The sequence below is a fragment of the Gopherus flavomarginatus genome, chromosome 6, assembly GCF_025201925.1.
Source record: "Gopherus flavomarginatus isolate rGopFla2 chromosome 6, rGopFla2.mat.asm, whole genome shotgun sequence".
Taxonomy (NCBI): Eukaryota; Metazoa; Chordata; order Testudines; family Testudinidae; genus Gopherus; species Gopherus flavomarginatus.
This window is the reverse complement of record NC_066622.1, coordinates 118,125,490-118,152,811: the sequence shown is the minus strand read 5'-3', so window position 1 is coordinate 118,152,811 and position 27,322 is coordinate 118,125,490. Positions and strand designations below refer to the sequence as shown.

At 41.1% G+C, this 27,322-nt stretch overlaps 3 protein-coding genes across 3 annotated transcripts in view; 1 reads left to right on the top strand and 2 right to left on the bottom strand.

Annotated features, from left to right (window-relative positions):
* The window catches only part of UROS (uroporphyrinogen III synthase), a 44,381-nt gene extending 44,182 nt beyond the window's left edge, over positions 1-199 (bottom strand). The window contains exon 1 of the mRNA XM_050959704.1: positions 99-199. The gene's annotated coding sequence lies outside the window, so the exon portion shown is untranslated. The remainder of the gene's footprint in view (positions 1-98) is intronic.
* On the top strand, positions 176-15,675 carry BCCIP (BRCA2 and CDKN1A interacting protein). The gene is made up of 7 exons (XM_050959680.1): positions 176-327; positions 973-1,047; positions 1,875-1,955; positions 4,114-4,203; positions 6,087-6,274; positions 10,072-10,249; positions 14,894-15,675. Exons 1-7 carry the CDS (start codon positions 205-207, stop codon positions 15,062-15,064), a joined length of 906 nt encoding a protein of 301 aa, XP_050815637.1. The 5' UTR covers positions 176-204; the 3' UTR covers positions 15,065-15,675.
* Positions 15,498-27,322, bottom strand: part of DHX32 (DEAH-box helicase 32 (putative)) — a 39,328-nt gene continuing 27,503 nt past the window's right edge. The window contains 6 exon segments of the mRNA XM_050960765.1: positions 15,498-15,558; positions 15,561-15,632; positions 19,533-19,708; positions 20,596-20,649; positions 20,651-20,753; positions 20,756-20,803. Of these exon segments, the coding sequence (XP_050816722.1) occupies positions 15,518-15,558; positions 15,561-15,632; positions 19,533-19,708; positions 20,596-20,649; positions 20,651-20,753; positions 20,756-20,803 (494 nt within the window). The 3' untranslated portion in view covers positions 15,498-15,517.

Sequence of the window (27,322 nt, the reverse complement as noted above, 5' to 3'; positions counted from 1 at the left end):
CTCAGCCCCCTCCGGGACGCCTCTTATCTGCCCCGCCGCAGCGCACGGCTCCCCGGCCCGCTCCCAGCCACAGCGCCCGGGCCCGTCCCGCCGCTCACCTGCGTGCGGCGGGGGCCGCCCCTCGCCAGGGCTCCCTGTGCACCGCCCCGCTCCTCCTCCGCGCTGCGGCCTTCCGGCTCCGGGGCGCGTGCGCGGGGCAGCGGCATGGCTACCCGGGCCAAGCGGAGAGCGCCGGGGCCGCCCGAGCGCCGGGAGCCGGGCGGGGAGGAGCAGGACTCCGACTCGGAGCAGCGGGACTCGGCCTCCGAGGAGGACGAGATCAGCGAGGTGACTGGCGAGAGGGGCGGAGGCCCCGCTCTGCGGGCTCCAGGGCCAGCTAGAGCCGCCCCACCCGCGTGGGGCCCGCTCCGCCTTCCCCTCCCGCTGGTCCCGGAGCCCTTCTGTCTTACTGCCCCCTTGCCAGGGCCGCCCCTCTTCCCCTTGCCCTCACTTCTTCCAGCAGCGGGGCTACGCTTTCCTTCTCCCTGTCCCTTCTTAACCTCAGCCCGTTAGACCCAGTTACGCGCGTCACCCGCCCGTGCCTCAGTTTCCTCAGCTGCAAATTTGGGAAAAGGCTCTGTGCGTTGCCCTTGCCTCCAGGCACTGCCCCCCCAGAGCTCCCATTGGCCGGGGGTGGGGAACTGTTCAGTGGAGGTACCTGGAGGCGCAGCAAGGGCAGCGCGCAGAGCCCTGTGTCCCGTCCCCTCCACTCCGGGAGCGTGGGGCCAAAGCCTGCCCTGGCCCCGGTGTGTACCGCTGCCACCCCGGAGCGGGCTGGAGCCCGAACCCCACCTGCACCCCAACTCCCTGCCCTAAGCTGATTGACATGAAGTAGAGGAAAAAAGGCATACAGCGTTGCTTTAACTTGGTTTTAAGAGAGATACTGCTTGCCAACCATATGTGTGATACTTGCTGTCTTCTGCTTATTCACAGGAAGTGAATGTTGAATTTGAAGCACATTCGATATCAGATAATGACTATGATGGGATAAAAAAATTACTGCAACAGGTAGACTCAAAATATTCTTTCTTGCTCCTATTCAGATTTCTTCTGTTAATAAATAGCTTCCAGAGCCTTAAATTGTCATCAGGCACCATTACTAGTATCGATTTAATGTTTTACTATGCCTCAGTAAATGAAGACATGAATAATTACAGCTACAACATGCATTTTTCTAAATGCAGTGGTTCCAATCTGTGACCCACAATGCACACCCAGATAGACCATAGTCCCTTCTTTCTCATTATTCTCAACCTTCAAGCAGTGGTGGTTCCGGAGATTTGTATCCCAGTTCATTGGGTTTCTAGAGGGTTTTTGACCAACTGTAGTTTTAAAAAGTACCTGTCTGCACCCTATTTGGCTGCTTCTGCCTCTCTTAATTGATGATTCCTCTTTTTTCAAATTCAGTCTCAAACAAACTTGCAGACTGTGCCAGAATTGAAAGGGTTGAATACAGAAGAGGACAAACCAAATGCAGAGTGATTTGAAGACATTAGAGTGGTTGGTGCTGCAGGCAACTTGGGGCAGATTAGGTTTATTAATGCTTGAAGTCCTACACCCAGGGTAAGGAAATAAGCGATAAATGTACTGAATGGGATTGGAGGTTAAGAGCATGGTATAAGAACATATAAACAGATTATTTTAAAGAGATTTTATTTTGATCCTGTCTTCTTAATGCTGTCATAACGTTTTCATGTAACTGAGCACTATAGCTGCCTCTAAAAATATGTGGGAGCAGGGTGGGAGGAGGTTCATAGAAGGATCCAAGTTTTAATAAGTAGTTCACAACTGGAAAATTTTAGACTGTTTTCAGAGTACTTGTTCTTTTTTTTTAGCTGTTTCTAAAAGCTCCAGTTAATATCGCTGAGTTAACTGACATATTAATACAACAGAATCACATTGGGAGTGTTATCAAGGTAAGGGCTTCCATTCTTGCTAACTTAGCACGGTATAATTTTAAATTGGAGTGGAATAATTGACATCCCCTTCATAATATACATGTAGCTAAGAGTTCTAGAGCTCAAGCTGTTGCAACTTAAAGTACTTGGATGTCACTTGTATGTTCATGTTCTAATCCTCTCTTTAGAGCAGTGGTTCTCAACCCATGGCCCAATTAGCACACAGCTGCCGCCCAACTATGTGCTAGAAAACCCAGGCACGGCGGGTCCGGGACCTGGCTGCTTGGGCCCAGGACTCTGCTCTTGGGCGTGCTCTGTGGTGGAGTCTCTGGGCAGGGGTTGCTGGGCATAGAGGTTGTGGGGAAGGGGGGTATTAGCAGGGTCGGCACTGTGGTTCTCAACCTGCGGCCCACAATTATAAATAGGTTGAGAACCACTGCTTTCAGAGGTTCAAGTGGAGTTTTTGGATGACCTCACCTCTTGACATGGTAAGTGAACTCTTCTGTTCCCTTTATCGAGTCTGAGCTGAAGTCAAAGCGTTGCAGACAATCCATGTTCCTGTGTCTCTGTGAGTAACTAACGAGAAGCGTTGTGGTGGGGTATAGCACTTACAGTAGAAAACACTGTATTGAACATTATTTATAACCTCCTATTACAAATCTCCCTTTTCTCTTGCTTATAACTTTGTTAAAAATTCTCCTTTTGAGGCTGAAATTTTCCATTCTTCATTTCAAACAAATGAGGAGTGTTGTTGTTGTAGTTGTTGTTTTGAGGGGAGGGGAAGTTATGATATTGAGGGAAATTCTGGAGTAGCTGAGAAATAGTGTTATGTATGTGGAAGAAGAAGAAGCTTTCATTTAAAAAAAATGTGACTCCCTTCCCCCTAACCCCCCAATTTAAAATTGGGTAAAACTCTGAACCAAACAAATTTCTGTCTTGAGTTTCTGATTGGAAGAAAATAATTATAAGCAAGTGAAAAATTGTTTCTGTGCACATTCATTGGACATCTCCTAAGAATTTAGCAGAGCCTAATGAAAACCTATCCCCTAACCCACTTGTGAGATGATGTAGCTGGCAGGGGGAATTGCATATTCTTTCTTCCTATCCTGACTAGAGGGTTGGGTAGGTATGAGTGCTGCTGTTAGGACTACTTGGGTTAGGGAGAATGTAAATGTTCACTGAAACACATTAACAATTTCTAAAATAAAATAAACTCCCTAAGATGCCCCTCCCTCTGCAAAGAAACTTGGATTTTTATGGTCTGCATTCTGCTATGTTTTTCTAAATCTAAATAATTTACTTTAAAAGCATTTCTATTTTTAGTGCAAAGGGAGGTTACTACTACTGCTATTTTTGACCCTGCCTTACAAAGCTGTCTCATACCAAGCAAATGGTAACATGAAAATTTGCCCCTCCCCAACCCATAAAACTCCAAGTATGAACTGCAGTATCCACTTAGACCTTTACAATACACAATCGTGTCATGCCAACATATTTTCAGAACTGTGGTTCCTTCCTCCAAGAAATTGCTAGCTGTCTATTAGATTTTGTTTCTTAATAATTTAAATCTAGAGCCTTGTAATTTGCATTTGGTTAATCTGCCCACTCCATAATATTCTCACACGCACTCACACACACTTTTCTGTCTCCAGTGCTCAGGAGAGTTTTAATAGTAGAAAACTGTCAGATGGTCTCATTTCAAAGACATTATTACTTTTACAAAATACGCCCCAGAACATTTATTACTATTACTATTTATCATTTTGAAGTATTATGAATAAAAGTAAATTACTCTGGTCAGATAAATGAAGTACCTTTATATGCATATTCTTGCTTTCTTAAAATTTGTTTTTACACAATAATTCTATTGCAAGTAGCTGAATATGGGAGTCTCCCAGTCATTGGTGTGAATTAGTGAGGTTCTGCCTGGAAGTAGATAAAAATTGGAGGTTGTATCATATTCTTATAAAGATTTAACAAAATAAATTATTTAGACAACCTACAATTTTTCACACTTTTAATGTTCTTGTCTCTTAAGTAATTCCATAGACTTGCATAATCGCTTTTAGATGTGCATAAAACATCCTGGACATAGAATAATGGTGCTGTTTTTTGTTTTGTTTTGTTTTAAAAAGCAGCTTGGTATTAGTTGTCCTTTTTTACTTTTGTTAAATAGCAAGCAGAAATTCAAGAAGAAAGTGATGATGAAGATGATGATGATGAAGTCTTTGGCTTCATAAGCCTCTTAAACTTAACTGAAAGGAAGGTCTGTAATACTGGTTAACTTCTGGATGGTAATATGTAGAAATTAAAATGCTTTCTATTCATACTGTCTCACTGAAAATTACATTGTAGACATTAAGGCAAGTGCCAGATCATAGAATCGTAGAATATCAGGGTTGGAAAGGACCTCAGGAGGTCATTTGGTCCAACCCCTGCTCAAAGCAGGACCAATCCCCAACTAAATCTTCTGAGGGACACAGGAGGTTCTCCATCACTGGGAACTCATCAGCTAGCGTCTAAATCAAGGCTGGTTGTCTTTCAAAAAGATCCACTCTAGCTCAGCCAGAAGTTTTTGGGCTTGATGGTTGTCTCTCTTTTTTTTTTTTCCCCTGTCACTGTCTACTCAAATGCCTTTTATACTACCAATAATTTAATTGTTCTGAAATTGTGTTCCGTTTCTATAAGGTTACACCAGAGGTCTCAAACACGTGGCCCGTGGGGTTATTTTCTGTGGCCCATGAGCTCCTCATGGCCCCTACACCCTCCCCCGGCATTTACCTAGAGTGGCTCCGGCCCAACATGCACTGGGGGCTGGGCAGGCTCCCTGCCTGCCCGCCCTGCCTCTGTGCCACTCCGGGAAGCGGCCGGAACATGGGGAAGGGCAAGGAGTCTGTGTGTTGCTCTTGCTTCAGGCAGCGCTCCCAGCAGCTCCCGTTGGCCACGGTTCCCCATTCCCCCATTTCGGGGAAGGGGTTGGAATGGGGGCAGGGAAGGGGTGGGAAGAGGGTGCGGCCCTCGGGCCAATGTACTAGTCCTCATGTGGCCCTCCTGGTCGTTTGAGTTTGAGACCCCTGGGTTACACTGTAAAGCATCTGTCCATTGTGTGGCCAAGCAGTTAGGCTGCATTCTTACTGTAATAATAGAATAGCACTGTAAGTTTTGGACAGGCCACTAAGAATTTCCAAATAAAGCTTATATTTCTGTTAGACCTTACTATTGTACAGGTCATGTCATGATGCATTACAGTCTTCTAAAAACATATTTAATGCATTTGTAAGGCAACTAGAAAGGCATTCATGTCACCTGTACCATAAAATAAAAGTTACCATGCCAAATATACAGACAACCAGGCACAATGACTTACTTACCTGATGATTCTTTGGCAGATTTCACCACCAGTCAAAAGGGATAAAATATGTGCAGAGAACAGAGGTGAAAAGAGGCCAGTAAATACAACATCCAAGGGAACAATATTTAATTAATAATTCCAGATATATTCCCTTCATTATTCTATAAACTCATCTTGGGTTTTGGATTAATCTAATCTTGTGATTTATATCATTAGTTTGTTTTCGTGCTTGGAATTACATTTTTCTATTAACTTGATACCTTTGCATATAGAATGTGTTACAATATTTTAGATGAAAATGGTAATGAAAGTCACAGTGTAAGTGCTTACATGGCCCTCATTAGCATGGTATCTGAGTGCCCCACAGTCTTTACTGTGGCTGCTGTGTTAGGTAGGGAAGTGTTGTGATGGAGAACTGAAAAACTAAATGACTTGCCCAAAGTCACACATGAAGTCTGTGATGGAATAGGAAATTCAGACAAGGTCACTCAAGTGCCAGGCTAGTACCCTAACTACTGGACTGTCCGTCATCTCATGTTTCATTAGTTGTTGGGGTTGTTCCCCTTTTTCATGGTGGTTATGCAGAGTGGAGTTGTAACTCATAGCTGCATTGTTACCATTTAGGAACCTCAGCCTGCCATCACCTTGAGGTGATTTTCAAAATCTACAATACTTTAGAGACTATTGCAGGAAATTGCCCATGGGCCTGTTGAATACTCTCTTGAAATTCACTTTCAGGTTTTCTTATGTAAATAATTGTTCTGGAATGTAAAGAAAATGTACCCTTTGATTCCTAGGGTACTCAATGTGCTGAACAAATAAAAGAGCTGATTCTAAGCCTGTGTGAGAAGAACTGTGACCAGAGTATGGTTGAACAGCTGGATAAGCTCCTAAATGACACCACCAAGCCTGTGGGCTTCCTACTAAATGAAAGATTCATTAACGTACCACCACAGATCGCTCTGCCCATGCACCAGCAGCTTCAGTAAGAGTCTTTCTAAACATGATTTTGAACAGTAATGTTTTTCCTTCAGATGTCTTCAGAAACCTTATTTAAATGGAAATGCGTTGAAGGAGTGGGAATGATACCATAGATTTAAGTAAGAAATATATCAAAAGAAAAAATACAATTGTTTTATTTAAGGTCCTTGATATTGACTTTTAATTTCTTTGATATTACTTCTTTATGCATTAAAATTCCTAATCATTGTCTCTTGAAGAAATAGGAAGCCACTTTAAAATTATGCCACATACTACTGGAACAGGATAAGTGTGTGAATTGTAGTTGATCTTTGTATTGAAAATTCAGCAAGCTTATTACAAATTATACAACTTACAGCATTTTAATAATGAGTATCTGAGGTATTTTTGTTTACTGTGATTAACTCAGGCTTTGGGATGGAAATCTTGGCTTCAGCAGATTTGTAAGTGCATAATCTCTGGATGAGCCATTGAAATACTTTTTAAATCAGCATCTGAGATGAGTGTAGAGGGTTAGGCACTACTTTGTCTCTCCACAGCGTTCAGTGTTATCAAGACAGATGTTTTGGAAAGAAATGAGCAAAGAAAGAGTAAGCAGAGATGTCAAGGAAGGGAAAAAAAATCTAAATTTACTTGTGGCTTTGACTGAAATGTAGGGTGTAGTAAGATGAGAGAGAGGACAGGACATCCTTTCTGGTTTTCTCTGTGTGTGGTGTGTTTGGTTTTTTTTAAACAACTTTCTGGTAATCTAATAGTATTTTAATGGGAAAATGGACACCCTTTGCTCTTCTGTTTTTTTTCCACTCTTCCTATCACAGGTCGCATCACTTGCTGGCCTTTCTAATTTGTATACTTCCAAATGCCAAATTAGGTTTTCTTTGAAGCATTGCCTCCTAGTCCTATTTAGACACTACCTAATCTCCCACAGGGACGGGTTTTCTCTCGTTTAGATCTGCCTTTCCACTCCCATTTGTCTCATCTCCTCTTATTATTCAGGAGAGAATTTTTTTTTTCTAGGACACTTTGGAGTTTCAGTGCTTTTCCTCTTTGGAGTTTCTCATTCCTTATTAATAACTCCTTTGAAGGAGAATGGCAAATTCTGTTGTGGTTGTAATTGGGAGATATTTGACTTTGGCTTTAGCTGGTTCATCATCTTTCTCTGTCTCGATCTCAGTGACCGCCACCTTCTTCCCCACAGTTTTAAATATGTCTGCAGAAATTAATTTCTACTGCTCCTCTGGATTGGAGTTTTCATGATCTGAAGCAAACACTTCAGCAGGGGCACTGGAGCTTGTGGAAAAAGATGGTCAGAAGTGTTTGAAGAGGCTGTGTTTTTGCGTCTTCTGGCCTTTGGACTTTCTTTTTCTTAGGCCTTTTGAGAGAGGATGATTATCCCCACGATGGGGGTTCTTGTCTTTCTACTGTTCACTGTCTCTCTCTTTTGAGGGGATTTATCTCAAGACAATGGTAGGTCTCTAACTCCTGTGTTCTTTATTTTCTACTATGTGACAGGAGAGGAAGAGTTAGGAGTACATCCTTGAATGAGCCAAGAGTTATCTTGGAAAGAAAAGAAGTTAGCTCTCTTGCCCACTTCAGAAATGAGGGAAGATCTTTGAGCTTTTCCTTCTGAGATGGATTGGAGGGTTTTGTGGGGATATTATTAGACTTACCCCAGAACCTTACCTGATTGGTGAGAGTGGTCCAACATATTGAGTCCCGAATGCTTAAGAGGACTGACCCAACTTTGTCAGGTTGCCTGTGAAGGGTTTTAGACGTGTGTGTTGAGATGAATGCGGATCCCCAACCAGATCATCCAGACACTGAGCTCCTTCTCTTGACAGAATAAGTGTTCTTGGTCTGGGAGTGGAGGTTCCTATCTCTGGATTCTGACGTCTCCTCACAGAAGGAACTCTCCTGGCCTTCTGCTTGGTCTACTCTACTCTGAATTGGGAGATAGAAACAGAAAGTAGGAGATCAGCTGGTTAGTCTCTTAATCTAATGTATCAAATTGGGAGAGAAATGAGGATTCCAAAAGTTTACACAGGTTTAGACCCCATTTTATTTTCACACTATAGTTTTAATTTTTAGCTATAGAAATAATTTTTAACACCACATGTGGGATCCAAGTATTTTGAGTAGAATGTAATGGTGATTACGATAGGGATACATGTAGTTAAGAGTCAGGAAACATGAGCTTTATGTCAGTGAGAATGTAAAAGGGGAGAGCCTCACAATGAAGGTGCAGTATCTACTTTGTTTTTTCCTTATTCTGTTACTCTTAAACAGACTGAGAAATATACATTCTCAGCCATCACTCTTCCATTACTGGCTTAGGGATTCAATTGCAGCTAATTGTGCATTAGTAGAGAGAGTTCTTGCAAACATCAAGCATTCAGAAATTGCTTTTAACAGTAGATTTGGGGTTCTTTGTTTGCCTTCTAGTATTTGAGCATTTATAGTTCACGTTTTCTAGCTGTTATCTGCAATCATAAAGGCTAGAAACATACCTTTTTTTAATGAAGGATGAGATGCTCGGACATCACTCCATGAGTTGGGTCTTCAGGTAATGTTGAGAGACTTTCAGTAAAATAATGAGATTTGTAAGAAGTTGAAGATTTGCGGGACTTGAAATTAGCAGTGATCACAGCCTCTTTCCCTCCCCACCTTCACTAAGACTAGTCAGAAATGGTCAGTCTCCTGAATAGTAGATGGAACCACACATTTGTCCTTCTATCAGTGGAAGAGGAATTTACACAGGTGAATCCATGCCTTACTGAAGAGGGAATGGCCAATAGAATATTAACACATCCAGAATTAAGGAAGTAGGATTTCTAAATCCTAGCTCTGGACTAGGAGGGGTCTTTTAACCCACAGAGGCTGAATATGCTGGGGTGCTCTGCCATAGAGTGCTGTTGTCCATCCTGGGGACTAGGGAGCAGAGAGTGACTTTAGAGGTTCAGAAGCTAGGGGAACTGAGCACTCTTGTAAAGGAAGGGGCCTTTCATTTGTTTGGGTTGAAAGAAGCAGGGAATTTGTTTGACTAAGGTCCAGGCCTCATTTAATTTTAATCTACCATTGTTGTTAGGGAGCTTTCATCTGCTCTTTTAAGTAGTAATATCGATCTCTAAGAAATGAATACTTGTGGAAAACCTATAACTGTCTCTTTGCTTTTTTGTTTGATAAAGTTTTAAATGACTTGTCTGAGGAGGGACTGGGGGAGGTTTGAGGTTTATTTCCAGTGGAACATGACACACACAATCAAAATTCAGGTCTTGGGCTCCTTTACTGGATGGGGCTTGCAGCACTGCAGTGGCAACACACTCAACCGAAGGGAGGGATGAGAGCATCCAGTCTTCTTCGCCAGACAGAAGTCTGTAATTTATAAGGGCTTCTGGAAAGGGGCAAAAAATAAATAAAACTGGGGATCAAAGAAATGAGCTAGTTTTTGGTTGGGGAGGAAACCACTCCTATGAATTGTAGTTAATGGTGAGTGTTTAGTTAGGTTCTAAGCATTTACCACCCCAAGGACATAGTGTGTCCTTAGTGAGGGTTCCATAACAGGAGAAATGTATTATGAGGAGTAGAGGATTGGCTTTGTTGGTGGTGATTTTAAGAGTAACTGACTGCAGAGAACTTTTCAAAGAAAATTACTGCCATAAACTCATTTATTAAGTCAATATAGCTATTTGAGTGACAACTATGAAGATTGGGCAAAGCATCAGTATCTTATTGCATTATGAGATTTGTGTGCATTTAATGGGACTTTAAAATATTCTTTATGTAAATAATATTTGTCTTTAGGAAAGAATTGGCTGAAACTCAAAGAACAAATAAGCCATGTGGAAAGTGCTACTACTACCTTCTCATCAGCAAGACCTTTACAGAGACAGCAAAGCGCAGGTCTAAGAAGAGAGGAGAGAGCACACAGCAGAGAGAGGAATTAATGTTTGCAAATGCAGAGGAAGAATTCTTTTATGAGGTAACAGACTTCAGATACCATTAAATCCAATTGCTTGATTTTTCCTTAGAGCAGGGAAATGGCGGTTCTGACTCTACTTTTTTTTCCAGTAATAACAATGGCCTTTCTTACTGAGCCACTTTAGAAACCTGACTTGCAGTGATTATGAAAAGGTGGTAAAATGATCTTTTTAGTTAAATCCAGCTGCTTTTTGTGTAATTACTATTGAAAGATGCACAAATTATTTTTGCTAATGTAGGATATTTACACTCACTAACTCTTGACCAAAGTAAACAATGTTTTGCCTTGAGGAAACCACTGAGAGCTGCACTACTACAGATGCAGATTATAAAATGGCACTTGGCTTTTTTTATAGTAATTTATGGATATTTATTTACAAGACGTCTCAGTGACATGGTGATAAAAGCACTGGCATGTGCCTGGCCTCTGTTTACAGTAGCCCTCCCACCATTGCTACCACCATTGGAGCTGCACCAATGGTAGTGTAATGGTGTGAGACTTCCCAGAAATGCCTGATGTAGACAAATTCTTCAAGGGAAAGATCAGCTGTTACCTTCAGTGTCTTGGTCACACAGAATTAACTGGTTATCTTGAGGGTCATGTTGAAGGGATTTAACAACGGATTCTGAACTAAGTGAAACATCTGGTTGAGGATCTGTGAATGAAATTTCCAAGTTTTTGAAAAGAATAGCCAGAAGAGAGCAGAAGCACAGAGTTTAACGGTCTGAATTGGCCCTTCAAGGTTTTTAATCCTAGGGGTGGAAAAAACCCTTTTCATTCAGAGGCAGTTGTACCCTCCCTATAGTCTTCTATTTGAATCTGCGTAAAAAGTTATAACTATTTGGAAGAGCATGATTCAAAGAATCAGAGCAATTTCATCTTTCAGGCTTCTAGGAAAAAAGAAATCTGTGGTGTTATGAAGGACCAAATCAAATTGTTGCATGCATGATTCATGTAAAACATAAATATTTTCCCCTCTGAATCCCCAAAAAGTAGATCATCTTCTCATAAACAGACATCAAATTTATGCTCTGAGAATCCTTCCCAAGAAACTTGGCAGATTCAGAGCTCTGAATCTGTGCTGCTTTTGGTGTTGTACTCTTCCCCAAATCATCCATTTATTTTTTGTTCTTTTTTTATTTAAAAAGACTGTTCAGAACAAATCTTCTGAAGAGCCAAATGTATGGATGTCACTATCCCATTTGTTTTGTATGTTCCGTTTGGGACAAATACATTAATAAAAAGCACTAAAATATCGAACTGGAGCTGCTATTTATAATTTCCTGAGGGTAACCCTGCCACTCAGTTCTGCTGGTCCAAGCCATACAGAAAGGGGAGGATGCAGAAAATTAAATTTAAAATATAATTTGAAATGCATGGAATTTTTCAGTGTTCCTTACTTTTTTCAGAGCTTTAAAAACATTATTCCACAGCACTGCTGCTATGGCAAGAGCTCCCTGTTCTTCCTCTCTGATGGCAGTGCACACAGGGTAAAATGTTGGCACGTGACACCTCTCTCTCCCTAGCGCAGGCTAATAATTGGCTGTCATTCTAATACTGGTCATTTAAGAAGAAGAAAACTTTTTAAATTAAAAGTCTAGGCACATTCGTTATGAGACTGTAAGAAATACTGCTGTGGGGTGTAAGAGTAACAAGGAGCTAAGAGTTTTTCTTTTTGTAGCAGGGTCTTCTGGACCTGAATTTGAACTTTATGCACACCAAGTGACCAAAAACCAGCATGTAGTAAAGGGACTTTCAATTCCAAGTTGCTGTCGCCATGGGTCTTGTATTCTAAAAGGCCTTTTTGTGCTCCCAAATGTTCTGTCATTTTAAATTACATTTTTTTCAAGATTTAGTAATTGTTTTTGTTCCAAATTATAAGTGTTTTGAACTTGTTTGAAGGTCTCAGTCTGGTCACACTATTTTCTTGTAAACCAGTCTTTCTTGCATTTGTTATACAAGTGTCATTTTAAGTAAGATCAGGGAAGTTACATTAGCTTAGATGTATTTAATAATGTATATGCAGAAAATAAATAGTCTGAGTATGTATCCTTCCCTGATCACATATAATGTTAATTAGATTGCTACAAACTACTGTTAAGTATAATGAGCAACTGATGATTGAATAAGTATGGAGGAGCCAACCCCTACTCATCAACTCACTGTGCTACACTGTGGTCCTTAAAATGTAATTGAGGGAGTGGAAGAAAAGCTTCAAGTATACCCAAACTTAGAATCGATTAAACGTTTAGGCCCCCATTCTTCAAACTGTTCATTCTTGAACAACATCTCTGGGTTAGTTATATGGCTCTCCCTCAGTGGAAATTTACATTCTTGAGGCACGTGTTATATAGCAAATATGTAGGAATCAATGGAAGGAGGTTAGATTGTTTTCCCCCTTACTGGTTTAGGATAATACTTCTCTAATTTGTGAGAGATTTGGGGAGGGGGGGATTAAGGCTGCATTTTCTCCCTGAAACTTCAAATATTTGATGTGGGGGGGTAGTTAAAGGCACTACTCTTAAACATACAAATTGAATCAATAAATATAAACAGAAACATTATGAAAAATTATTTAGTGTCCTCTCTAAATAACACAGTTCCAAGGATTTCTCAAGGCTCTATGAAGATTCTATGTAAGGTGTATGTAAGGTTTTTATTTAGTGCCTCTCACCTTGGTATCTAGGAATTTAACATTAAGATTCCTAATGCCACTGTGAGGAAGGGAACTACTACATCTTTTTTTACAGATAGGTTAATTGGGTCACAAAGATGTTAACTTTTGAACCTGTAAGTCTGTGATTGAAGTGATTCTTTAGCAGTGATTTGAGAAGAGTATAATTGCTGCAGTCCCTCCACGCACTGCCCCTTCCCCCACCCCCAAACTGTATCAAGCTGACATCCTTGCACCATTGGCCCTGCGTCACCATACAGAGCCTCTCTGGCATGCATGACAGCTCTTCTTGCCCTGCTTCAGCTCTTGCTATGAGTCAACTTCTTCCCCCATGCCCCAGGTCTGCTGCTTCCTGGCTTTAGAGAGTTAGGGGTTCACTAGCAAGCAGTGGGTAGTATTCTTGGCAAGAGATTCAACATGACCTTCCCGTTGCTGGCCAGAAATCCCCACTCCCTGCCACAGTACCTCTTAAGAGCCTGGCTGTAATACCTGATTGTAACACCTAAATAACTTGTCCAAGCTAGTGACTGGAAGACCAAGGAGGAGTTCTTCTTACGTTTCATTTGTCCCCTACATTAACGATAATGCACATTACACAATGAATTCAGTTTGTTTTGAGTATATGATATGAAATGCTAAGTGATGGCTTGTGAAACAGGATACTGAGAATATTCTATTTTAGTTTTCACTGGATTTTTCGTAGGAATTTTTTCTGTTTAGCTTGCACTCCCATAAAACAGAACTTTCTTTTTTACTTCACTTAAAATGATATGCATAATAGCTTTTAAAACTAATTTTTGTAACATAATTTATAGAATCATAGAAAAGTTGGGCTGAAGGAAACCTTGAGAGGTCAGCAAGTTCTTTCACCTATGCTGAGGCAGGACCAAGTAAACCTAGACCATCACTGACTAGTGTTTGTCCAACCTGTTCTTAAAAATCTCCAGTGATGGGGATTCCACAACCTCCCTGGTAGCATATTCCAGAGCATAAACTACCCTTATAGTTAGAAAGTTTTTCCTAATATCTGAACCAAATCTCCCTTGTTGCAGATTAAGCCCATTACTTCTTGTTCTGCCTCCAGTGGACATGGAAAACAATTGATCAGTGTCATTTTTGTAACAGCCTTTAACATATTTGAACATTTATTTGGTCTTACCTCAGTTTTCTTTTCTCAACTTTATATATGCCCAGTTTTTTTAACCTTTACCCCAGATCAGGTTTTCTAAACCTTCTATCATTTCTATTGCTCTTCTCTGGACTCTGTCTAGTTTATCCACATATTTACTAAAGTGTGGTGTCCAGAATTAGACAGTACTCCAACTGAGGCCTCACCAGAGCTGAGAAGAGTGGGCAGCCCCCTCCCTTGTCCTACATACGATATTCCTGTTAATACACCTCAAAATATTAGCCTTTCACACTGCATCACACTGTTGATTTATGTTCAATCTGTGATACACTGTAATCTTCAGATCCTTTTCAGCAGTACTATCACCTAGCCAGTTATTCCCTATTTTGTATTTGAGTATTTGATTTTTCCTTCCGAAGTGAAATACTTTGTGCTTACCTTTATTGAATTTCATCTTGTTGACTTCAGACCAATTCTGTAATTTTGTTAAACTTGGTTTCAATTCTAATCCTGTCCTCCAAAGTGCTTGCAACCCTTCCCAGCTTTGCATCGTCTCCAAATTTTGTAAGCATACTCTTCCCTCCATTATCTAAGTCATTAATGAAAATATTGAATAGTACCAGACCCAGGAGCGACCCCAGTGGGACCCCACTAGATAAGTCCTCCCAGTTTGACAGTGAACCATTGATAACTACTCTTTGAGTATGGTCTTTCAACCAGTTGTGCACTCACCATATAGTAGGTTTCATCTAAACCACATTTTCCCAGTTATTTATGAGAAATATCATGTGGGGCTGTCAGAGGCCTTACTAAAATCAAGATTTATATATTTCTGTTTTAGAAAGCCCTTCTGAAGTTCAACTATTCTGTGCAAGAGGAGAGTGACACATGTTTGGGAGGCAGATGGTCCTTTGATGATGTACCAATGAAACCTTTGCGAACTGTTGTGTTGATTCCATCTGATAGGATGAATGCAATCATGGATAAACTGAAAGAATATCTCTCTGTCTAGACAGTTTCCTTGGATAGCGTTTTTATAAAGCAACATGCAAAACTATATGCCTTTTGAATAGCTTCCCAAAAGTTTTATGATGTCATCAGTGTTATGTTCCTCAGGAATCACCTTTGTATACTAGTGAAACGTGTAGGTTGTACAACTAACAATGTCAATCATACTGTTACTATAAAATACTATATCCTAGTAGACTTTGGAGTCACCATTAAGAATGCAATTAAAAAAACCCTAAATACCTAAGACTTCTAAAGAAGTTAATTTTTCTTCTCTTTCCTGTTAAATACTTGTGTATTTCAAGTTGAAAAAACATTGAATGGATTAATTTGGGGACATATTGCACATACTGGTTCCGTTTGGTTGAAAGTAGTTGGATATAATCCATTGAATAATTCATCTTTGTTCAGCAGGAGTTTGGGGATATTTTTCATATTCTTTGTCTTACTGTTTTATTTAGTGTTCCTCTTTCATTGTTGAAACAGGTGATAAATGAGTTCTTGCAGAATCTCCTTGCTTTCACTAGGAGGCAGATTGCTAAAATATTATTGAGGTTGCCAGTTCCACAAATCTGTTGAGAAAATGGAATAAAATATATTTTTTAAAAGATGAAACTTTAAATGCTTTATATATACATCATGGTTTGTGCAAAAAAGTGCTTGGAGCCAGTGGATATGTTGCAACTGCATATTTAATGCATCAACAATTGGTATTAGGTTTAGTTCAAAAAGAAATACTGCCACCAAAATATAGCTGTATGTTTGTGCTCGAAGCAGACTTGCAAATTAACATGCTCAGCCTGCACTTGGAGTGATTGGGTTCAGTTCCCAGTGCTACAAATCACATTAAATATTAATTATGGAGTTTTTCTGTATTTGAGTGCACTGCATGCTCAACAAAATACAGAAAGAAGGGTGCATTCTGTAGAGCCCTGGGAAGGAGAAATCAGGGAAAACTTTCCTGGCAGTTGTATGGGATGACTCAGTTGCATAGGCATATAAAAAAAGCATTTGCTGGAAGTGTCATTTTGGGAGGAAAAACTGGTTAACTTTCTCAAATTATTGTAATAGAGGAATCTTGCTACTTGAGCTCTTTGGTCTTAATGCTAAAGTACATTTTCTGTTTTTAGAAATGCATGTTTAATCATTTTAGGGACATTCTTTTTTAAATGGATTGAGTACAATGACAGACTTTGAGATGTACGGGAAGATGCAGTGTGATACACTCTGATGTAGGGAATGTACAGTCTGATTTCCTGTATTTTTTTTAGTGAAAAACTTAATAGAAGGTTGGTATACATACAATATGCCATACAGTGTTATGCAAAGACACAGCATAGACCAGTAAATATAAACAAAATAGAACTGGGCCCAGCGAAAGCTGAAAATTCCAAGCACTTTCACATATGTTCCTATACAGATTATGAAATGTGTGTGAAAATAGCTCCTCACCATGCCAGTCTTGTCCTGCTACATGTACTTATACACCCAGTTTGTCCTCTCCTTTCCTGATCATCTTCACACTTTCACACCACCAATAGGGGCATTGGTTATGCTTGGACCCCCTCTCAAACAAAACCATAAGGAGAGCTGGCAGAATATTTCGGAATAAAGTTTCTTTTGGTTGAAAAATGTTATTTTATCAGAACCAAAATTTTGGAAACTTACGTTTTGGATGACTTTTTAGTCAGGAAGGTTCCTAAGGTCCAGGATGGATTCTTGGTCAGAACAAGAGAGCGGGAGTTTACAAGAGACAAGTCATCTGGTGGTTAGGTAGCTGGGATGTGGAGACCCACGTTCCAGTCTCTGCTCCAAATAATGCAGATCAGGAACTTTGAACCTGCATCTCCAGACCAGTGACTTAACCACCAGGCTATAGAGTCTGGTCCTTCCTCTCCTGTGCATCAGAACAAAAGCAAACTGAAACCTCCTAAGGTGAGATCCTTTCTCCCTCCTCCTGAAAACCCATTCTATCATAAATTCTTGAATGAAACCTATCCAAGTAATATGGCTAGGTCAAGGGCCATTTTAAGTTAACTTTTTCCCCTTTCTATGTAAGCAGAGTCAGGATAAGCTCTACACTGACATCTGGTGGAAAGAATTTCACAGAGTGTATTTGCATAGGCACGCCCACCCTATCCCAGACTCCCAAGCTGTGGGACTGCTTGGTGACAAATTGCTCACCCTCAGTTGGGTGGTACTGGCTAGACATGGGACATGGGTTCCAAAACCCAGAGAATTGAGAGAGGTTGGGGACAGGTATTTGTGCCTGGTGGTGCAGTCTCCTTGTGGAGCCAGAAGCACCAGTTGCACCTCCTCCTCTCTCCACTGTGGAATGTCAGAGTTGATTTTTTTTATTCCTTTAAGAATTTAAATACAGGTTACTGAGCTGAAATCACTTTGGGCTAATGGTGCACTAGCACTGGGGCTCCCCTACTATGAGCTGGAATCACTAAGAGCTGAAAATCACTAAAAAGCTAAAATCACTGAGCTGAGAGCACTGAGTATGGTGCTAACTAGTGGGGAGCCCAAAGCTATACTGTGGAACAGAGCTGCTGGCGGAGTGGGAGCAGTTGTGGGGACGGCTGGAGCGGATCACGGGACAGCTGGTGGCAGCAGAGCGGCTGACAGAGCGGAGTAGCTGTGGGACGGGTGGAGCGGCCCACAGAGCGAGCGGAGCTGAGCAGTTTGCAGAGAGAACTGGAGCAGCTCATGGAGCAGAGCAGCTGGTGGAGCGGAGCAGTTTCTGAGGACGGCTGGAGGAGCAGCGTGGAGCGGCTGGTAAAGCGGAGCAGTTCGTGGAGAAGGCGGAAGCAGAACCCACGGAGAGGCAGGGCAAGTTGGCCCCGGACCACGTAAGGTGCCCCTTTCTATCCACGCTGGGGGGAGGGACCTCTACAGATAAACTCTCGAACTCTGGGGTGGCATTGACCAGAGACTTTTGGGTTGTTGGACTTTGGGGTGATTGGACTTAAAACCCTAAAGTGAAAAAGGACAGTGCCAAACGTACTTGGAGGTGGGTTTTTGTTTATGGTTTGTGTTATAACCCTGTTTGTGGTGTTTCTCCAATGGGATGCCGCATTAATTCCTTCCTTTATTAAAAAGATTTTGCTACACTCAGACTCCGTGCTTGCGAGAGGGGAAGTATTGCCTCCTAGAGGCGCCCAGGGGGGTGTGGTATGTGAGTGTCCCAGGTCACTGGGTGGGGGCTCGAGCCGGTTATGCATTGTGTTACTGAAACGGAACCCCTGGATACTGAACCCAGCCCTTGTTGCTGCCAACTCAGAGGGGCAGAAGGGTTACATCTATAAATACCAGTTGACTATTGGGTCTTTCATCCAGTCCTTTGTTTGTTTGCCTTTTTAGATCATGAACTCAGTGTGGTAGGGGTTGTTTTACCAGTACTGTATAGCTGGACAGGATCTAGTGCATACTAGGAAAGCTACTGTCAGAAATAATTGTAGACCATTGTCCAGATCCTAACTTTCTTGCACTACTGTCAATGTATTCTGCCTCAACTCTTGCATTGTATGTAGTTAATGCCACAGTGTGGCAGGCGTAAAGGTAGAGTAGCATGTACTTGATAGAACACTTTCATAACTGAACACTTCCCCTCCACATGCATGTGTTTCCGCCATCCTTCAAGGATCCAGCTCAAGAAAGGTAGAGGTCAGAGGTCCCGGCCGTTGATTTGGTGATTAGGGAGTGGTATGGCTGCAGATGGGCGTAGTTTGGAAATGGGGCTGGCTACCATGGATTAGGGAAGGTTAAGAGGTAGTGTTGAGAAGAAGAGTGAGTGAGGGAGTCATTTCTTGCTGGAAAGCAATATCAATGCTGACAAGAAGACCAGAGAGGTCAGAGAAGAATGAAGTTTTCAAAGGGGGATATAAGTCTATAGCCCTGCCAAATTCATGGCCATGAAAAACATGTCACGGACTGTGAAATCTGGTCTTCCCTCGTGAAATCTGTTTTTTTGTAAATCTTTTACCCTATACTATACAGATTTCATAGGAAGGCCGCGTTTCTCAAAAATTGAGTTTCCTGACCCAAAAGGGAGTTGCGGCGGGGGGAGAGGTGTCCACAAGGTTCTTTTAGGGGCATTGCAGTATTGCCACCCTTCTGTACTGCCTTTACAGCTGAACACTGGAGAGCAAGTGGTTGCTAACAGAGCCTAGCTTTGCATACAGCAGGGCAGAAATAGGGTGGCAATACCATATCGTGTCATCCTTACTTCTGCACTGCTGCTGGCAGGGCTTCTGCCTTCAGAGCTGGACTCCCGGCCAAGCAGTGCTGCTCTCCAGCTGCCCAGCTCTGAAAGGTAGCGCTGCCATCAGCAGCAGCGCAGAAGTAAGGACAGCAGTACCTTCTTCCTACAATAACCTTGTGACTGCTCCCACAACTCCTTTTTGGGTCAGGACCCCTACAATTGCAACATTGAAATTTATGATTTTTGATGGACGTGGACCGTGAATTTGGTAGGGGGGGGTTTGTGTGGTGTACACATTTACATTGGCGTGTGGAGTTTGTGCTGGTACCTTTGTAGGCCTTGTAGACGTTGATAAGAGTATAGTGATCTCCTGTGGAGTGGAAGATTTTTCACCAGCAGGTAACAGTATCCTCCTCTGTTCCAAGGGATGGATGTTAGATGCTTTAGAAAAGTGTGAGCGGGCCAGGGGGAAGTTAAGCCAACATGGTACTGTGCTATTAGCTGGGGAGTGCTTTTTGGTGTTAAAACTAATGATGGAATGGGTACATGCTTGAGTCTTCACATCTATTTAAAGTATTAAATATAACATCAGAAGTGCACGTAGAGTATTAAAAACCACACCAGCAGAAACATCAAAATAAATAGCCTGTACATCCCACAATACCCTCTGCAGGGTAACATTTAATAGAATAGTTATGCATTCCATTATGCTGTTATGGGTCAACAGTAGACTTTATCAAGCCAACAATAAAAGCCAATTCTAGAGGTAGGAGCCCTCAAATGCAAGTACTGTTTCCAGATCTTATGTGTTCAAAAGTAGGGCCCACTGTTGATCTATTAGAATGGCATGGAATGAACACCAGCCTAATTGTTCTATAAAGTGATGTGATGGAATTTATAAATTAAAGTATTTTGTCCTCCAAAGGGTGAAATAAGTTGACAAAAGAATTTCTAGTTAGTTAATAGTCCAATAATATTTTTCACAAGAATTTCTCCCTAATATGGTCTCTGCAAAATACAGATGAATATAATGAGATCACAAAATCTCTCTCCTCAAAATGAACTTTTTCTGATAAAAAGTTGGAAATCAATGCTGTGTTTGCAGCATAGAATTCAATGATTTTCATTACTTCGCTGAAATTTATGCAAAACTTGAGTTTCATTGCATACTCAGAATAAAAACAGACTGGGGTGTAGAGATCTTCGCTTTGAGTAGACAAGAATTTGAAGAGCCTCTCAATAGCTAAATTGTGGATTCTGGGGCCTGTATGACTATATTAGACTTTAAAATGAGCCTGGATGTGCTTGGGCTGGGGCTCAAAGGCCGCGTACTAAAACATTATTTAGGAATTCCTGTTACCATAGCAGCAATGGTGAGCATTACAGTCAAATTCACATGAAGCTAAAATGGACTTTGACAGCTGTAGATCCTGAGGAAACTCTGACCTAATTATTCCAAATTCAAAAAGGTTTCCATCATTATCCTTGGAGCCAGATAATCAAGGTCTTCTAAACCCTGCATCAGATTTTCAGGAGCTAGAAAAGGGGGAACAAATGTTAAATGTGTTAAACATACATGGATACGTATAAATGAATGTATGACATTCACATCCTCTCACAATAGTTCAGTTATATACTCCCTTATGTAAAAGTGGAGTCAGATATCTGAAAGTGAGTAAAGGAAGCTATCATAAGAGGAATGAATGGAAGGGCACCAGATCCTTTGCAGCTAAATACACAAATTAAATTGATATTGCAAATATTTCCCCTTTTCTTCTTAGGCCTAAGGTTCCAAAGCTATTCAACAGACATTTTCTGCACAGCAACAGCAGGCTTAGGTATTGCTGATGCTTTTTATACCTGAGGAGTTTGTAGCTTTTAGCAAAGAGAAAGAAAGGATATGTTGAAGAACTATGAATTATTTTTGAAATTGACCTACCCAGCAAATGAATGGTAGAATTTACAGCAGGTTATTCTGCATGGATCTTGGCTCCAAACATGCTTAGTTCTCCAGGGGCAGGAAACTGGAGAAGCTTTATACACAAAATAAGGGTTTAAAATAGTTTGTACCTATAGATAGTGCAAACACTGACTGTGCTGATGGCCTCCTGTTTTCCCTTCTTGCTTAAAGTATCAGAGCAGCTTCCAGAAGACAAGAATTTGTGAATGCCCCAGGATTTTAATATAGATTGACTCCAGTCAGAATTCTTTGCCTCCTCTCCTGGAAGCGTGGAGCATAGCCCATAGCCTTCTGACTCCAACTGTTTCTTTTTGCTTGCTTCCTTTTCAGTGGAAGTGGACAAAAGATACTGGGATGATTCCAAGAAGAGGAATGAAACAGGGAGAAGCCAACAAAGAGGAAAGCCAAGGGCAAGCTCTTACAGAGCTGCCAACTTTCCCAGTAATTTTTGTGAACCCTGTGATTGTATTTGTTTTTTTAATAACTGCTCAAGTGTCAAAAGAAAGATGAGGATGATCTCCTTGTGCTCACCAAAAATGCCTGCCCTTCCCTATTGTTTCCACAGAACTGAAGGCACAGGCTGCTCTCACCACAGATAGCTGACATCTCCTTATAGCCTTTGCAGGTGGGAGTGAGGTTGTTTCTAGTAAAGATAGTCACTGACTCCCATTGTTTTCAAGATAGCCATCCCCTATTTATTGTGTGTGACCTAGGCAGGAGACAGTGTGGGAACAGAGAAATGTGTAGGGACAAGATACGTGTAGGCTAGGGAGGATGACTAGAGGGACAGAGGGATGTAGGATACAGAAAACTGAGGGAGAAAAGGAGGGAGAATATGACAGGAGACTGTGGGTAGCAGGAGTGATGTGCTGGGATAGGAGCTGAATGAGAAGAAAGGGAGAGGGGAGTGGAGCAGACTGAGGCGAAGGGCTGGTTGGATAGGTAGAGAGTCAGAACTATGGTAGATGAGCGGGATGGAGATTAAAATGGCAGTTTCCTCACCCCAGGGATTAGAAGAGAGTAAGTGGAGTTCCTGCCATGAGCAGTCATTTGGGAGGTCTATGTTTGTGTGTGTATTTAACATTGGATTTTAAGGCTGAAATGATCACATGCATTTTCACCTAAATACTCACACGGTCTGAAGAAAGAATTGCCAGGGTGTATGGTCTCCAATAGTGGCTCACTAAAATCCTTTCATAACGTGATTTATTGACAGGAGGGTAGGACCCCATCACTGCCAGCAAAAGCATACTCAGCAAGATGTCTTTCTATTTCAAGGATGCAGATAGCCGAGACTATCACCCTCAAGATCGTCAGAGATGCAAAATGGCCTCCCCTGGTTCATTAAACCTTCATTAAACACTTCTAAGTAGACTTCAAACCGAGAGCCAGATTTTAGACATAAGCAGCAGTGGCTCCAGGCACCAGTGCTCCAAGCGTGTGCCTGGGGCAGCAAGCCGAGGGGGACACCCTGACGGTCCCTGCAAAGGCGGCAGTCAGGCAGCCTTCAGTGGCTTGCCTACAGGAGGTCCGCCAGTCCCACAGATTCGGCGGCAATTCAGCGGCGGGTATGCCGAAGCCACGGGACCGGCGGACCTCCTGCAGGCAAGCCGCCGAAGGCTGCCTGACTGCCGTGCTTGGGGCAGCAAAAAAGCTAGAGCCATGCCTGGACATAAGGTACTCCAATCTATCTCTCAAGGAAGGTCACCTTCTGACTTACGATATTATTTGCACTAGCTGTTCTGATAATTCTACCTGGAGGAGAGTAGATTATGATCATTTCACTGGTAAAGGAGTTTGTCAGAGACCTTTCTCTTTTCCCATCATGTATCCCTCTCATAGTTTCATAGATTTTAAGATGAAAAGGGAACCATTATGATCATCTAGTCTGACGTCCTGCATGGCACAGGCCATTGAACCTTACCCAGTGTCTCCTGCATAACTGCTATTTGAGCGATAGTGTATCTCTTAGAAACACATCCAGTCTAGATGTAAAGAGTTCAAGTGATCCTCTTCTCCTTAACTCTGTTCTCATGGGTTTCTGCTTCCAAACTACCTAACTGGGTGGGAAGTGGAGTCAGTCTATATGTATACCCTAGGCCTTTCACCGATATTGTGTTTTTTGCTTCCAGTAGGTGATGCCAAAATAACTAGCTATTCTGATAACTGCAACAAGACTAGAGAACAGGCTATAAGAAGACTTTTCAGCCGCATTTTTTCTCAGTGAAATATCAAGTCGTAACTCAGACTTTTATCACATTAGATGGTGGATCCATCCTCCTTTCAAGTGACATGCTCAGTAAACGTGACTTAAAGATGACAAGTAAGAATTTAAATTCAGTAAATGAAAATGAAAAGCTGGGAATCCCCCTAGTAAGGGTGAAGTTCTATACCCTTGAGCAAAGGGAGGGATAGCTCAGTGGTTTGAGCATTGGCCTATTAAGCCCAGGGTTGAGAGTTCAATCCTTGAGGGGGGCCATTTAGGGAACTGGGGTAAAAATCTGTCTGGGGATTGGTCCTGCTTTGAGCAGGGGGTTGGACTAGATGACCTTCTGAGGTCCCTTCCAACCTTAATCTTCTATGAAAGCATGAGTAAATATTCTTTGGATGTACTTTATCTGCAACTGCCTTCCCTGAATACAATGGAATTGCCACAATTCCACTGCACCAGGTACCGTCCACTGCCTCTTTTCTGCTGGGTGAACTCATTTTATTTCTCGTTTGTTGTTAGAGGTGTTGCTTGAACAAAGTTCTTTCTATGCACCTAAGACCATATGGGGAATCTATCTATGAACAACTTAAGAACTGATTGATTTTTATGAACTCCGTAACTCTAACCCTCAATGGTATTAAATTAGCAATTTGCTGACAGGGACTATATCACACACCCTATTTGGAAGCAGCTGCAGAACAATCAACGCATTTGTTAACTTGGAATGACTTTGCCTTGACTACAAGGGATATGCAAAAGAGACTGGCCAAGCAGCAGGAAACTTAGTTTTCTCTCTAGAATGTTTGCAGATTTAAACATAGTACCTATCTTTAAAAAGGAGAGCAAAGAGGATCTGGAGAATTATAGACCAGTCAGCCTAACTTCAATACCGGGAAAGATAGTGGAACAAATGATTAAATAATCAGTTTGTAACACCCAGAGGATAATAGGATAATAAGTAATAGCCAACATGGATTTGTCAAGAACAAATCATCCCAAACCTATCTAATTTCTTCTTTGACAAGGTTACTGGTCTAGTGGATGGGGGCAAACTTTAGACATGATATATCTTGATTTTAATAAGGCCTTTGACACAGTCCTACATGACATTCTCGTAAGCAAACTAAGGAAATGAGGTCTAGATGAAATTATTATAAGGTGGGTGCATAACTGGTTGAAAGACCATGTGCAAAGAATAGTTATCAGTGGTTCACTGTCAGATTGGAAACAGTTATCTATTGGGGTGCTGCAGGGGGCTGTCCTGGATCCAGTACTATTCAGAAAGGGTCAGAATTATTGTGTAGGACAGGATTACAGTGCAAAATTACCTTGGCAAATTGGACAGTTGGTCAGAAATCAACAAGATGAAATTCAATAACAGCAGGTGCAAAGTACTACACTTAGGAAGGGAAAAATCAAATGCCCTAATATAAAATGGGGAATAACTGACTAGGCAGCAGCATTGCAGAAAATGCACTTGTGGTTATAGTGGATCACAGATTAAATGTGAGACAACAATGTGATGCAGTTGCAAAGAATCTTCATATTCTGAGGTGTTTTTTAACAGGCGTTTCATATGTACGACATGGGCGGTAACTGCCCCACTCTTCTCAGCGCTGGTGATACATCAGCTAGAGTTCTGGATGCCACATTTTAAGAAAGAATTGGAGAGAATTCAGTGGACAGCAACAAAAAAGATTAGAAAACCTGACCTATGAAGAAAGATTAAGAAAATTGAGTCTGTTTAGTCTTCAGAAAAGAAGACTGAGGGGGGATTTTAGATCCAGACTGTGCCAATATGTCTTTCTGACTTCCAGCTCATTCAATTTCACAATTGTTCCATTATCATCACAACAGCATCTTCATCTTTCAAACCTGACAGCCTTTGATTCTCCTCTTTATGTCTTTCGGGTATTGGACTAAATCTTGGTCCCACTGAAGTCAATGGCAAATCCCACCGAATTCAACAGGATCAGGATTTGGCCCCCTTTCCTCATTGTGGAAACTACAAGACATCAGTGGCTGTACTGACAACTTTCCAAGTGTCCAAGGGCTGCTCCTAATTTGCATATACATTTCCATGAATCACTTAATGAGAAATAAATGCACACATACATAAGGTGTCTGTACTTACATCTTCACTGATAGATGACTAGAAATCACTTGCAGCACTGCTTCTGATCCAACTATTGACCCAGAAGGAGGAAACTGAAAAGTTTTATTTTTTTACATTGATGGTTCATATAGTGCATCCATACTAACAGTGGGCTCTGCTCTGAGAGGAGCTGGCTGCAATGAGTCAAGGAAAATCAATTAGTAAAATAGAAAACAAGTAAAAAAAAGGTCTATTTTTAAGTTTTCTTTGATTATTAATTCCCCTTACTTTTCCTTTTACAAAGCTCACCCTGAAATAATGTGATGCATAACTTCGCCGTAGTGTTGTGCCCGTAGTTAAATTAAAAACATGAACAGCATTTTTTTGCAAATGAACCACTTTATTCCATTCAGATGCTATGTGTTTATGTAGAGATCAGTATTTTGGATCTGTTTTGTATTTAATATTAGAATTCGCGTCCCGGCCTATACAATATTAAGGATTTATAGTAATTGGAAGCATTTATTAGTGGGCATACAAGATTTAACATGATAATAGATGGGACCTTGAGAAAGTCAAAGCATCTGAGAAGAAAATAGGTTGGATATATAATAAGGAAAAAAAGTTTGAGTTTTACCACTGAGCCATGAAATGAAAAGTAATAGCTGATGAACAGGGAAGAGAACAAAAGTCAGTGACAGAAAATACTGACACAAGATTAAAACGATTGGGCAGAGGAATAGCTATTCAGACTTAAAGTAATTACCAGGGAATCATGGAAAACTAATTTCTATAAATCAAAAAAGCAGTTTGCATTATAAGGTACAAAATATATGGCTGTCATCCTTATAAGCATCTGGGTTGTCAGCCAATTTCAGTCCCTGGATAGTCTTAAGTGCTTTGCATTTTTATGCCACAGAGTTAGTTGCCATGAAGTTTAGAAGCAGGAATGGCTTTATGATTTTGCTAGCAGTGTTACAAAAACAAAAACAGAAAAAAATATTATATTAGAAAGGGCAAGTTAATAAATGCAGATTAGACAGGTGAAGGAACAGTAATACAATAAAAAATGGAAGTGATTTTCAGATATTAATTTGCATTTTCAGGCACAAATGCAGCCAATAAAAAAGCCATTGTAAAAATGGCAAATGTTCATTTGAGAATTCTTTATGGTATGTTCCTATTAAATAAAACCCATCATAAATAAGGCAAACAAGAGCGGCATAAATGCTTATATTTGAAAAGCTTTCTTTAAAAGAATAGGGATCTGCATTGTTTCATAAAAAGGGTTTTTAACAATGAGAAAAATGTCTATCAGAACTGCCTGCCAAAGCTAGTTCTATTGCTATCCTAAAGGCAAACTTGCAAGGCTTTGTGACTCAACTGCTACTTCTACAAAAACAAATTTAAAAGGAAAATCGAGAATTTGGTAATTGTTTACATATGTTTCCTTGTTGTTAAATCTCCTGAAGTTTGAAAATACAAAGTGTTTCCTTGTCAGATATTTTTCTTCCATTGTCTGTGCACATTGGCTACTTCATATTGAATTGGTCATAGATCATTTTTAAAGGAAAAACACCAAGGAAGCAGTTGTTTTGGAAAATAAATGTGTAAGTAAGTAGATGGACTTTTCAACCTAAAAATGTAATTATGTGTAATACTTAGCATTTCAATAATGAGGATTTCAAAGTGCTTCGCAAGCATTATGGGCTAGTTATCCACAAAGGTACTTAGGCTCCTTAGTTAGGTACCTAGTCTTCCTTTTACAGTGCATGGGGAAGGTTAGGC